The sequence below is a fragment of the Asparagus officinalis genome, chromosome 2 (assembly GCF_001876935.1).
Source record: "Asparagus officinalis chromosome 2, Aspof.V1, whole genome shotgun sequence".
NCBI lineage: Eukaryota > Viridiplantae > Streptophyta > Magnoliopsida > Asparagales > Asparagaceae > Asparagus > Asparagus officinalis.
Window position 1 is genome coordinate 69782616 of NC_033795.1, and position 14294 is coordinate 69796909.

Consider the following 14294-nt stretch of genomic DNA (forward strand, 5'->3'; position numbering starts at 1 on the left):
ACCCCGGTGAATAATTTTGAACTCATTTGTTTACTATTATAGGTCAGTTCGCCAAGTGAAGTTAAATATTTCTTCAAAAGCTTTTCTTATATACGCATCCATTCTCATCACAATATCAGGTCCTTGAGCATTCAGGCGTAGCTGAGTCAGTTGGTCTGCGGTATAGAGATGCCCCTGTGATAGTCACTACAGTAATTGGTCAGATGGTAATTTATTCTTCTTTTTTTCATTTTTGCTTCTTATTCTTTTTTTTTGGTAAATGAATGTAAATTTTATTCATCACCAAGTATAGAAAGTTTTGTACATATCAAAGAAACAAAACAATAGACTGATTTTAAAAATCCAGTCTAACTCTATGACAGGTTATCAATGAACTGTAATATATGTTGTGGAAATCTATCATTCAGAACTTTTTTATATACACTGAGTTTGATTGCACGAAAGAGTGAGTCAGGGCTTCTTGTTGCTCTTTGTTGTTGAAAAATCCTGAAGTTCCTCTCTTGCCATAGCATATACACTGACACAGATAGAGCAATTCTCTTCAATTTCTTTTTATAGCTTTTCCCTCTCAAGCTCCGGTTGAACCAGTTCATTATCAGGTCCCATGAGCATGATCTCCAATTGAACTTCATCCATTCCATCACTTTATTCCATACATTGGCTGAATATTGGCACTCAAAAAATATGTGCTGGCATGACTCTGTTTGAATTGAACAAAACACACATTGGCTTGAACTAAACAACCTCATGTTACACAACCCGTCTTGTGTGAGAAGTCTATAAAGAGATGCAAGCCATAATATGAAAGAATGCTTGGGGTAATGCCAACCCCCCCAAATAGTGTCAGATCCTTCAAATAAGTCATGTTGCTGGAAAATAATCCTGTAAATAGAAGAGATACTGACTTTACCATTAATGCAGCAGCTGTTAATTGCATTTGTCAAATTAGCCACACTTCCAGTTTTATTCTTCAGTATATCTCTTACTTTTAAAAGTTGCCTCCATGTCCAAGAATCACTTGCTTTTGCCTGCACCTGCCATATATCATTTTGTCTCAAATAATGACCATGGATCCATCTAATCCACAGGATGTCCTTTTTAAGATGTATCATCCAAAGCACTTTTGCAACTGTTGAAAAATTCCAATATTTAGCAGAAAACAGACCCAGACCACCTTGTTTGAAGTCTTGACAGACTGAATTCCAGGAGACTAAATGGATTTTATGTCCCCATAAAAAATCAGAGCACATACTGTCAATCCTCTCCAGAACTTTAATTGGTAGGATATAATTGCTAGTCCAAAAAATTTGTATACCCAAAATAACTGATTTAATTAACTGCAACCTCCCAGTATATGACATGATTTTTTTGCTTCACCAATTTTGGATTTGAACAGCAATTTTGTTAATGAGAGGACTGCAATCAAGCCAAGAGAGTCTTTTTGAAATTAGTGGCATACCCAGGTACCTCATGGGTAAAATACCTTCAGAGAAGTTAAGAAGAGCACAAATTTGATGCTTCAAATTATCATCAACCCCACTCATGAAGACTGAGCATTTGGAGGGATTTGGTTCAAGCCCTGAAACTTGACTGAATTCCTTAAGACACTCCCATAATTTTAGAGCATTTGGAGGGATTTGGTTCAAGCCCTGAAACTTGACTGAATTCCTTAAGACACTCCCATAATTTTGATATAGAGTATAATTCAGCTTTACAGCCCTGAAACTTGACTGAATTCCTTAAGACACTCCCATAATTTTGATATAGAGTATAATTCAGCTTTACAGAACAAAAGGATTTTGCTTTTTGCTTCTTATTCTTGCTATTACTGTAGCTAAAGTTATCTTTTGAATATTGAATTTTACATAGTATCTGTATGCACTAGTGTAATCTTGTTGATATATAATAATTGGCTTAATTTATCCTTGTAAAAGAGTTAGATCGGGTACTTATTCTGCATATTTGGTAGACATATTCATGCTTATGTAATATGGTTTACTATTCTGCAAATGTTACTCATAACTCAGTGATCTACATTTAAGGGGGAGTAGCACCAGTTAGTACTTGTTTAAATATGTACATATGAACCAACACTGCACTGTATAATCGTCCTGGTCCTGGGACTGATATGCCATGTCTCTCTACTCTTGGTTGTCTACTGCATGCATGAATTTGTGATCTTGTGCGTTTGTTCCTCCGAGACAACAAATCTCTCTACAATCCTAAGTTGATGAGTTATGATCTGAGAATGTATCTCATTACTTGGATATTGGACACTATTTAGCAACATTATGCTGTTATGGAGTACTTTGTCTCACTCTGTATAAAGATATTTAGCCTTTTTTTTTACTTTCTAGAGTGAATTTATATTAAGTTTGTCTGTTGACATTTCTCTGAACTGTTTCTAATGGTGTTAACAGCTTCCGAAGATTATGGAGTTAGTGGGTCTCAGATACGCATGTAAGTATAAACTTAATTTCATATTTGCACACATGTATTTCTAATTAGAATTCATCAATGTTCGAATAACTTTACCACAGCCACCAAAGCAAAAGCATGATAACAATGCCCACATTGTCTCAGCTCAAGCTTCCAAACTATTAAAAGCTAGGTATCCGTATCACACATAAAAAATTAAGAAACAAAAGTTAACTTTAATTATCCATCATGTACATGGGATGTTGTGCAGAGCCTCAGTGATTGTCCGTCGTTGAAGGAGATTCTTCCCGAGTCGATATACTTAGCTATCTTTAAGTTGTCGTTTGACGAGCATGAAGTTCATGGTGGTACAGAGGTATATATGATGTGACATATATGTATTTATTATGATATTTTTGGTATATATATATCTTATGTGGAGCATATATGTATTTATTATGATATTTTTGGTATATATATATCTTATGTGGAGTGATAATCTTTTCAGGTTAGAGGAGGTACTCCCGTAGGGAGCAGCAGGTATATATATATCTTATGTGGAGTGATAATCTTTTCAGGTTAGAGGAGGTACTCCCGTAGGGAGCAGCAGAACGATACAACGTTCTAATGCAGATGACGCTGATAATAGGGATACCGACAACAACGATGACGAGGAGTGAGTGAGACTTGTGTTAAGACATATTATGACTTTTGAATTTTACCTATATGTAATATATTTATGATTTTATTGCGTAGTGAATGAATATTATTTGAGCATGCGAGATGTATTGTGATTGTGATTATATGATGAGTATTGTTCGATATTGTGGATTGACGGATGAAATTGGATGAGTATTCATTTGGAATGTGAATGTATATCATGGTTGATTTTATGATATATTGTTAAATATCATCATTCGATTGATGTCAATACAGGTTATATGTGTATTCTCGTATGGGAGGTTACTAGAAAAGTAAAAAAAAAATTGCGTAAATATATACATTAGCGACGGATTTCCCCGTCGCCAATGCACATCGGCGACGGGTAGATCCGTCACCAATGTTTAAAACATTAGCGACGGGTAAATACCTATGTCGCCAATAGTCGTCCGTCGCAAATAAGTATTGGTGACGGGGAACCCCGTCGCCAATACTTATTGGCGATGGATTTATTGGCGACGGATCCATTTCCGTCACCAATATGTATTGGTAATGGATTTTGGGGCATTGGTGACGGATTTCCCCGTCGCCACTGCCCTATTTTCTACTAGTGTGTGTATGTTAGTCTAAATGTGTAGACCCGAAGCTGCAATCGAAAAGACAAAGAAAACAGTCAGAAGACTGTGCGGTCGACCGCAGTGGCAGATCCGGTCGACCGCGTGCACTGCAGGAGACTGAGAAGGATTTTTCGCTCTGGTCGGTCGACCGGCGTGGCCGCTGCGGTCGACCGCAAATGTGCACAGGACCCTGTAAACAGATTTTTCTCTGGCCGGTCGACCGGCCTTGGCACGGCGGTCGACCGCGAATCGTTCCTACTTTCCTACTTTCAACACAAGGTCCGGAAGGGCAAGGGTTTGATTGATTGTTTCGAATCCCCAACAACTGGTATCAGAGCTTTGTTCAGCAATTTGTGTGAAAGCCATGGCAGAGGAAAACAAATCAAAGATCGAGAAGTTTGACGGTTCAGACTTCGCCTACTGGAAGTCGCAGATGGAGGACTATCTGTACCAGAAGGACTTGTATCGCCCGCTGATGGGCAAGGAAAAGGGGCAGAAGAAAGAGGAGTCAGATGGTGATTGGGAAGTACTGGATAGGAAGGCTCTAGGGCAAATCCGGTTGTTGCTCGCCAAATCAGTAGCCCACAATATTCTGAAGGAGAAGATGACGGTGGGGCTTATGGAAGCGCTTGCGAAGATGTACGAGCAACCGTCGGCAGCAAACAATGTGCATCTAGTCAAAACTCTCTTCAACCTCAAGATAGTTGAAGGACGGTCCTTCACGATGCACCTCAGCGAGTTCAACATAATTGTTGATCAACTTATCTCCGTGGACATCATGTTCGATGACGAAGTGCAGGCCCTTCTACTACTATCGCAATTGCCGGATAGTTGGGCGGGTTGTGTGACAGCAATCAGCAATTCGGCGGGGAAAGAGAAGTTAAAGCTGAGTGAGGTTGTGAGCATGATTCTATCCGAGAAGATTAGAAAGAAACCGTCCGAATCAGAAGGTTTAGGTTCAGCCCTACGTTTCGAGCAGAGAGGCAGAAGCCAGAAGAAAGGGAACCAGAGCAGGGATCGGTCGAAATCAGTAAAGAAGAGGTCAAACTCAAAGGTTAGAACCATCAAAGGGAAGTGTTGGAATTGCGGCCAGGAGGGCCATATGTCTTCGGTCTGTAAAGCACCAAAAAAGGATGCGGGTGAGCAGGAGGCTCATATCGTGCAGGATGTCTTGATCCTTGCTATGGATAGCGATTCTGATTCTTAGGTCATCGACTCAGGAGCTTCTTTCCACGCCACTGCTAATAGGAAACTACTTCAGAACTATGTAGCAGGGGACTTTGGTAAAGTATACTTGGGGGACAATGAACCTTGCAATATTGTTGGAAAGGGCGACGTTCAGATACAGATAAAGGGCTCTAAGTGGAACTTGAAGAACGTGAGACATGTGCCGAAGCTGAAGAGGAATCTTGTTTCGGTGGGACAGCTTGGAGCAGAAGGCTACGTTTCGACATTTACCGGGGATTCATGGAAAATCTCCAACGGTACGATGGTTGTTGCCCGTGGTAATAAAACGAGAAATCTCTACCTCACTTCACATGCGAGTGACACCCTCGCAATTGCAGCTGGCAAGGAGAGTACAGATCTGTGGCACAATAGGCTGGGACACATGAGCGAGAAGGGGATGAAAATCCTACATTCACAATGAAAGCTAACCGGGATCGACACCGTGGAAGTCGGGGTTTGTGAAGACTGCATCTTTGGGAAGCAGAAGCGGGTTAGTTTCCAGAAGGGTGGAAGGCCACCTAAGGCTCAAAAGCTAGAGTTGATTCATACAGATGTATGGGCCCCAGCCAGTGTGTCTTCTTTTGGCGGTTCGAGATACTATGTCACCTTTATCGACGATCACTCGAGGAAGGTGTGGGTTTACTTCATGAAGCACAAGTCAGAGGTGTTCAAAATCTTCAAGAAGTGGAAGGTCATGGTCGAGAATGAGACAGATCTGAAGGTGAAGTGCTTGAGATCAGATAATGGTGGAGAATACGAGCTGGAGGAGTTCAAGAGGTTCTGTGCTACGAATGGGATTCGTTTAGAGAGAACCACTCTAGGGATACCGCAACAGAACAACATTACGGAGAGAATGAACAGGACCTTAACTGAGCGTGCGCGGAGCATGCGATTACATGCAGGTCTGCCTAAGACATTTTGGGCGGATGCGGTGCATACGACAGCCTACCTGATTAATCATGGGCCATCAGTTCCATTAGATTTTGGGATTCCAGAGGAGGTTTGGAGTGGCAAGAAGATAAATCTCTCACACTTGCGAGTATTTGGCTGTGTGGCATATGTTCATATCAGTGACCATGTCAGGGACAAGCTAGGAGCTAAGTCACAGAAGTGTACATTCATTGGATATGGTGTTGATGAGTTCGGGTATCGTCTCTGGGATGAGAAGAACAGGAAGATCATCAAGAGCCGGGACGTGATATTCAATGAGGAGGTAATGTACAAGGACAGGGACAATGCCAAGGATAGCCAAAGCAGTAGGAACAGCACTACGGATACAGGTGGATCCGAATACATGGATTTGGAGGAACTTCCAGATGGGGGCGACAATGTCAGTTCTGATCGTAGAACGGAGGAGACTACAGGTACAGAAGCTACTACCCAGGGCGTAGAGCTTATGAGGTCATCTAGGGTACCCAAACCAAATCCTAAATACCTCTCGTCACTTGATTATCTACTCTTAACAGATAGCGGAGAGCCGGAGTGTTATGAAGAGGCAGTGCAAGTGAGTGAATCTCAGCAGTGGGAGCATGCGATGCAGGAGGAGATGGATTCTCTACTCACTAATGAGACATGGGAGTTAGCCCAGCTACCTGCGCAGAAGAAAGCCTTGCACAATAAATGGGTCTACCGGGTCAAACAGGAGAGTGATGGAAGCAAGAGGTATAAGGCCACACTAGTCGTGAAGGGGTTTCAACAGCGGGAAGGAGTGGACTACACGGAGATATTTTTGCCTGTTGTGAAGCTCACTACCATCAGAGTGGTGTTGAGCTTGGTGGCTACAGAAGATCTCTTTCTTGAGCAGTTGGATGTGAAGACTGCCTTTCTTCATGGTAACTTGGATGAAAAAATCTACATGAAGCAGCATGTTGGCTTCATTGAAGAAGGAAAGGAAGAGATGGTGTGCAAGCTCAAGAAGAGCTTATATGGTTTGAAACAGGCTCCGAGACAGTGGTATAAGAAGTTTGATAACTTCATGCAGAACAATGGCTACAAAGATGTAATTCGGATCATTACTGTTATTTCAAAAGGTTCGAGTCCAGCTTCATTATTTTGTTATTATATGTTGATGACATGTTGGTAGCAGGACCATGTTTGGAAGAGATAAACAGTTTGAAGAAACAGCTAGCAAAGGAATTTGCAATGAAGGATCTGGACGTAGCGAAGCAGATTCTAGGGATGCGAATCAATATGGATGAAGCTGAAGGGACATTGAGATTGAGCCAAGCTGAATACATTGAGAAGGTACTTCAGAGGTTCAACATGCAGAATGCTAAAGTTGTTAGCACACCCCTTGGAAGTCAGTTCAAGCTATCTGAGGAGCAATCGCCTAAGACAGATGCAGATAGAGAGCATATGAGCAGGGTGCCATATTCTTCGGCCATTGGGAGTCTCATGTACGCGATGGTTTGCACGAGGCCGGACATCGCCCATGCAGTGGGAGTTGTGAGCAGATTTGTAAGCAATTCAGGGAAGCAGCATTGGGAGACCGTGAAATGGATAATGCGGTACTTGAGGGGGACAACAAACAAACCACTATGTTTTAGGAGGAAGGAGTTGGTGCTGTAGGGATACGTGGATGCGGACTTTGCCGGTGATCATGATACGAGACGAAGCACCACGGGGTATGTTTATACCTTAGCGTCGACAGCAGTGAGCTGGGTCTCACGTTTGCAGAAGATTGTGACTTTGTCTACAACCGAGGTTGAGTATGTCGCGGTGACTGAAGCAAGCAAGGAGATGATCTGGTTGAACGGGTGCTTGGAAGAGTTGGATCTAAAGCAAGGGAGATGAGTACTTTATTGTGATAGCCAAAGCGCTATACATCTTGCCAAGAATCTAGTATATCATGCCAGAACGAAGCATATCAACGTACGATACCATTTCATACGCTCGCTGATTGAGGACGAAAAGTTACACTTAATGAAAATTTTGGGGAGTCAAAATCCGACGGACATGTTGACAAAGGTAGTCACCATTGAGAAACTAGATTTGTGCGCAACTTCAGTTGGCCTTCACGAGCAGAAGACGAAGGCGGAGCCACACTACGAGGATCGGCGCGATTGCCGGGATGTTGATTGAAGAAAGAATTTTTTTTCAGGGAAAAGATACATGCGAAGAAGGGGAGAGTTCGGGTGACCTCGTTGATGGCGCTTTAGTTTCCAAGTGGAAGATTGTTAGTCTAAATGTGTAGACCCAAAGCTGCAATCGAAAAGACGAAGAAAACAGTCAGAAGACCGTGCGGTCGACCGCAGTGGCAGATCCGGTCGACCGCGTGCACTGCAGGAGACTAAGAAGGATTTTTTGCTCTGGTCGGTCGACCGGCGTTGCCGCTGCGGTCGACCGCAAATGTGTAATAATTTTTCTCTCTGGCCGGTCGACCGACCTTGGTACGACGGTCGACCGCGACGCTGTTTCCCTGTTTCCTATCCTGTTTAGGAATCCTGTTTAGCTGGGGTTTGTTATAAATACCCAAATGTTTTTAGGGTTTGTAAGACACGAAAAAGAGAGCTTTTTGATTGCAAAAAAGAGAGAGAATCTCAGAGAGATAAAATCCTAGTTTGAGAGCTTGTATTCTTCTTCAATTAATAAAAGAGATTGTGTGGTGTGGCTCCTGAGGACGTAGGCACGTTGCCGAACCTCGTTAAATCTGTGTGTTCGTGTGGTGTGGCTCCTGAGGACGTAGGCACGTTGCCGAACCTCGTTAAATCTGTGTGTTCGTCTCCTTTACTATTTTTGCAAGGTCTCGTTAAATCTGTGTGTTCGTCTCCTTTACTATTTTTGCAAGGTTAGATCTTTATTTGTGGTATTATTCTTACTTTCTTACTTTCAACACAATGTCTGGAAGGGCAAGGGTTCGATTGATTGTTTCGAATCCCCAACAGTGTAGGACATGTCCACACATTATTTGATTGTGATGACCAACGAGGATACCTATTTTGCCAATTATTATTCAAATGACCTCGCCCATGATTTGATCGACCTCCTCTATGACCATATGCCCCTCGACTGGTACGCGGATGTTGAGTTGAGAAAGCATGAGTGAGGGGACGAGTAGCATTGTCCAAAGTAGTAGATTTGCAATCGGCAATACCATGTGTATGCTCTTTGAGTGATTCATGATTCAATAGCATTGTCCAAAGTTCTTGGAATGTAGGTTTAGGGACCTTTTCTGATGCAATACCAATAAATGTAGCATAGGTGGAAGGCAAACCTTTGAATACACATGATCGCAACTCAGATTGACTAACAAGTCGACCAATGGCAGCAAGAGAATCGGCCAATTGTTTGATTTTCTGCATATAATCATCTGCTGATAGTGAGCCTTTCTCTAAATTCTGAAGTTGATTGCAAAAATATCATTCCCAAGCAGCCGATCCATCAACAAAGTGTTATGAAAGAAAATCCCAAGCTTCTTTTGCATTATGAACACATTGCTCTTAATTGTTGCATTAATCCAACAGAGAATACGCATATCTCTCATTCAAGGCAAGACTTGTATGCGGGATTTGTGATTTCGATCTTGTGGGAATCACCTAATACTTCACTAGTAGCTGGAGGAGGTGGGGTTTTGCCATTGATGTGGCCAGCAAGGTCATATATTTCAAAAACCGGTAGTAGTAGATAGGGCTATGTAAACGGTCGGTCGGTTCGGTTTTTATCAAAATTTGAACAACCGAACCGAACCATCCATTATTCAAAATCGAACCGAACTGTTGCAAGTCGTTTCGGTGCGGTTCGGTTCGGTTTGTTCGGTTCTAATCAAGATGTATTCAAATGTTGTAGACAAATGTATTCATGTCTATTATACAACCTTTTCTTTTGCTTTATTCACAACTTATATAGGTACTAATATGCAAGGATTTTGAAAAAAAAAACACTAATCTAATCAAGATAAAACGATAAAGAAGGGGAAACATCACAGGGGTAGCAACAATCAGCTGCAACTTAAAACAAAACAACTAAATCTATAAGCTATATGAAGGAAAGAAGCTATTTTAATATACAAAGACCCAAGAGTTCAAGACAAGCAACAATAATTAAGAAGGCATAATTATCCTTAAAGATATGTAGAAAAGAGAAACATCCTCGCCACAAGCCTCTCTAAGGAGTAAGGAATTACTTCAAAATAGGTTCATATAACTCAAATTAGGGTTTGTGTATTGAGATTTGAGGGATTTTAGTGAACGGGTCGAGTATGGTTTCTAATGAGTATGTGTTAAAAATTATAGTGTTATTAGTGATGCGGTCGGTTCGGGTGGTTCGGGTTGAAAAGTTTTCAACCCGATGCAAACCGACCTACAAACAAAACCGACCCGAACCGTTAAATTTTTGGTCAATTCAGTCGGTTTTTTCGGTCTGGACCGAACAATGCACAACCCTAGTAGTAGATGCTTCCACTATAAATAGTTAGAAGAGTCCAACTCAACATGAAGCAAGTCCTTGATATGAAGAGAGAAGGGATTTCTAGCAAAGGAAGATGGGGAGGACGATGTTGTGAGAGTTGAAGAAAGAGAACTTGATGATGATCATGATGATGTCATGGTGCTTGAAGGAGGAGAACGACGGCGGTAAGTTGGGAGATGAAGATAGATTAATTTGCGGACTCGACAGCAGACGAGCTGGGTGGTAGACGAATTGGAGATAGTTAAGCTCCTCAACCCTAATTAGGGTTAGGTTGTGGTATTTATATTAATCACCTGAACAATATTACAAATATGCCCTTATACATACGCAATTACAGTAACACAAAAGACATCTCGATAACAAAATCCATTGATTTTAAATCCCCCCCTTCAAATCCAAACCTCACCTCCCAAACCGACCCGAATTTTGTTTGGTTCACGAAGGATTTTCTGTAATTTCCCCCTAAATTTGTCAATCCATCTCTGCCATCCAAAAAGCATCAACTCAAAATCCGGAATTATCTCTTTGGACTTTTTTTTTAAGTATAAAGGGCGAATCACATGGGTCTTTTGGGTCCAAGGGCTTTATCAAAGAGTTCAGCTGATCTCAGTCAAACGGGCTTTCCCAGTTCACAATCAACACAGAGGGTCAAAACCAAAGTTTTACCTTCTAATTAATGGCAGGACTGACTACACAAACGAAATTTTGACTGAGAACTGTATGAGTTTGACGAAATAGGTCATTAAACGCTCCATTAACTGATGATCTCTGCGAGATACAGTCTTTTCAAAAAGAGCACATATTTTCTTCGCTAAACTCGGTGAACCATAAAACCCCGCTTTTCCAATCAAACGCTCGTCATCTCTGATAAAAGCCCATCATAGGAAAATGTAGATAAATACGAATAAGAGCTATCGGTTTCAGGTGAGGGGGAAAAAAAATAGAAAACCCGTTAATAAGAGGACCGCTTTCTCTTTTCTCTCTCTTGTTTCTTCTGACAGCTTTACTCTTGTGGCCTGTTTGGATGGAGGGTAGAGAGGGGGAAGGGAAGGGAAATTTTATTTTAATCTTGTTTGGGAGTTTTATTTTGGAGGGTAGAGGAGGAGAATGGAGGGGAAATTTGGCCCAAATTCTTACACCCCAAATTGGGGTGTAATGGAGGGAAAGGGAAGGAAGGGGAAAAATTCCCCTTCCTTCCCCTTCCTTCCCTTCCCTAAGTAAACTCCCAAACACACCATTGGTTTATGGAGTAATCAGTCCTTTTTAGCCTGTAGGTGTCTGCAAAGAGAAAGGTCAAGAAGACTGCAAAGAGAAAGGTCAAGAAGACAAAAGCATCAGAGAACAGAGAGAGGGAGAGAGAGAGAGAGCTCTGAGCCTCTGACAAACCTGCATACTTGCCTGTTACTTCTGTTCTTGCCCATAATATGATAAAAGCAGACATCAACTGCATTTTCTGACAACATCACACCACTTAATAAAGAAAAATTAGACTTGTGTTTAGCGCTCTTCCTTCGTCTACAGATTTAATTATCTTTTAAAAGCGAAACCCACAAAAAATGATTAATTCTGAAAACGCCTCCCACGACTTTCGGAGTATCGTAAAACCCTCCTTTAATTTCCTGGTTAACCGAAAACCTCTTTTTTAACAATATTAAGATTTTATCATGAAACATCTATATATGGCAATATTAATCACAATTTTTGACATGGAAAAAAAACGCTTCCTACATAATTTTCCCTCCAATGTGAAAATCAAGGGTGGAAACATGTTCCACTTGAATCCTTAATTTGGATGAAACACACAACTCTGGATGAAACACAACAAAACAAGAAACTAAAGATTTTTTAAAAACAAGCGAGCATTTCTTTTCAGGTCACTATCCGGCCCTCGTTTTTAGTGTCTCAATGTCTTAATAATAAAAATTAGCTTTCCAGCTCATTTTCGAGCAAATATCCAAGAATTGGATTTTCAAGGGAAAAAATTGATGCTTGCTGTTGTTTCAATTCAGTTGGAAATATATTCCCAGATGAAATGGATCTATCAAACACAAGATAAAGAATCTTTTGGCTAAAAGTTTTTCAAGGTGGTGTGTTAGAAGGTTTCCATTGCGCTTTCTTTAGTTTCCTAGTGAACCAAACAATCCCTAAATGACGTAAATTTAACAGAAAGTCTAATCAAATGTGGGACATGGTATCAAAATAAAATGTAACTGAAACTATAGGTTACCAATGTTTTTTTTTTTTAATACTTTGGACTATCAACTTGAGAATAGAGGTAAACTTTGGGGAACCAAAGTGAAAATAAACCTTTACTTTTAGGACACCTAACTAATAATAGTTTGTCAAATAACCACCGTTACATGTTACATATACTAAACATGGCCATAGAGATTTTGACTGGGTGGGCAGCATCTGAATAAGAGGGAACAGTGCATCTTTCAGTGTATTTACACTGCATCTTTCCATTCAAAACACCCCCTCAGAAGATCCGCACCCTTTTGACTGAATGACGCTTCCTATGCCGCTTCAAGACAAATAAACCCCCCACCTCATTATATGACATAACCCATCGCCCCCTTCTCCCTCTCGTCTCTCTCCTTTCTCTCTCTCTCTCGTCAATCTTGTGATGATAATGGATTTCAGCAGAATCAGGCAGCCATTCACAACATCACAGCGGCAGGAGCTTGAGCTCCAAGCTCTCATCTTCAACTACATGGCCTCGGGCATTCCCATCCCTTCACATCTCATTCTTCCGTTTCGTCGAAACTTCTCCCTCCAACCCATTTCTCTTCACCATTCCAGTAAGGTCTCATCACCTCCAAGTCTGAAAAAAGGTTACATAGATGTGCATAATTAAAAATGTACATATATATACATCACGTACGTACGGTCTCAAACAATATTTTTTTTATTTTATTTCTCGTGTAGTGAGTTATGGGAGGAGGGTAGAGGAAGACCCGGAACCGTGGAGGTGCAAGAGAACAGACGGCAAGAAGTGGAGGTGCTCGAGGGAGGCCTCCGGTGACTCCAAGTACTGCGAGAGGCACAAGCACAGAGGCAAGAAGTGCTTCACTAAGAATCCTGCAATGCCTCTGTTTACAAGCAGCTCGGCTTGCAGTTCCTGTTCAAGCTTTACGCCGCGGCCTTTGGCTTTGTCTTCACGGCCAGCTGAAGAGGAGGTGAAAGAGGAGGGGGAGGAGCATTGCTTCGTGTTTGGAGCTGATCTCAGGAGCAAAGAGGCAAAGAGAAGTCCGAAGGTTCAACTTAGCTTGTTCGGTGACGAGAGGGGGGATTGTGCCAGTACTGAGCTCTCGATTTCGATCTGCAGGAGTTGAGCGTGTGATTTCTTTGTTGTGGCGATTGTTTTTAAGTTTAGTTCTTTCTTTTAGGATTACCCGGTAGCAGTTTTGATGGGTTTTATGAGATGTTTTTATCACAGAATTTATGTCCATATTTCCTTGCCTTTGTACTAGAGTCCAGTTCCGATTGCCAGTTCTGTGGGAAGGACACGAGAGAAAAGAGACAAACAAGAGTTAACATCAGACTCTATCGACCTAATATTTCTGGGGCCTGTTCGGTTGGCCTCTTTTGCTTGAAAGATGCTTAAAAAAAAAAAAATTAGGCTACAGTAACTTTTAAGCATTTTCTTGTTTGTTTCGTTAAATTGCAAGATGATGTGGCATTAAAAAAAATCTTACATGGCTGCCTCTATGCAATTCTATCACGCCTTGGACGTGCGAGCTCATTCGGGCCTTGTAAACCATGGAACCCAACGAGTATAGTGTGTTGTTTAGCTTAAATCACTGTCAAAATCGACTAGCCGATTTTATACTTGAATTTCATGACTTACCTTATAAACTCTCTCAAGTCTCAACTCTTAGTCACCACTCTACATTGAACTATAATTTGAGGCATCACAAACAGTCTTCATGTTGTCCCATTTTTACTGGATTTGTACTGTAGCCA

The 14294-nt window shown here is 41.4% G+C and overlaps 1 protein-coding gene and 1 long non-coding RNA gene across 5 annotated transcripts; both read left to right on the plus strand.

Annotated features, from left to right (window-relative positions):
- LOC109829592 lies at nucleotides 11-3299 on the plus strand. 3 transcript variants are annotated; one of them, XR_002244087.1, is made up of 4 exons: nucleotides 11-206; nucleotides 2421-2460; nucleotides 2541-2794; nucleotides 2997-3299. It is a non-coding gene; the product is annotated as an uncharacterized LOC109829592 (long non-coding RNA). The 3 variants fall into 3 exon arrangements; XR_002244086.1 differs by having other exon boundaries at nucleotides 2690-2794; XR_002244088.1 differs by lacking the exon at nucleotides 2997-3299 and adding an exon at nucleotides 2927-2958 and having other exon boundaries at nucleotides 2690-2794.
- LOC109829593 (growth-regulating factor 1-like) lies at nucleotides 12951-13682 on the plus strand. 2 transcript variants are annotated; one of them, XM_020396657.1, is made up of 2 exons: nucleotides 12951-13162; nucleotides 13257-13682. In XM_020396657.1, the coding sequence occupies exons 1-2, from the start codon at nucleotides 12955-12957 to the stop codon at nucleotides 13661-13663; spliced, it is 615 nt and encodes a 204-aa protein (XP_020252246.1). In that variant the 5' UTR covers nucleotides 12951-12954; the 3' UTR covers nucleotides 13664-13682. The 2 variants fall into 2 exon arrangements, with proteins under 2 accessions (XP_020252246.1, XP_020252247.1); XM_020396658.1 differs by having other exon boundaries at nucleotides 12951-13129.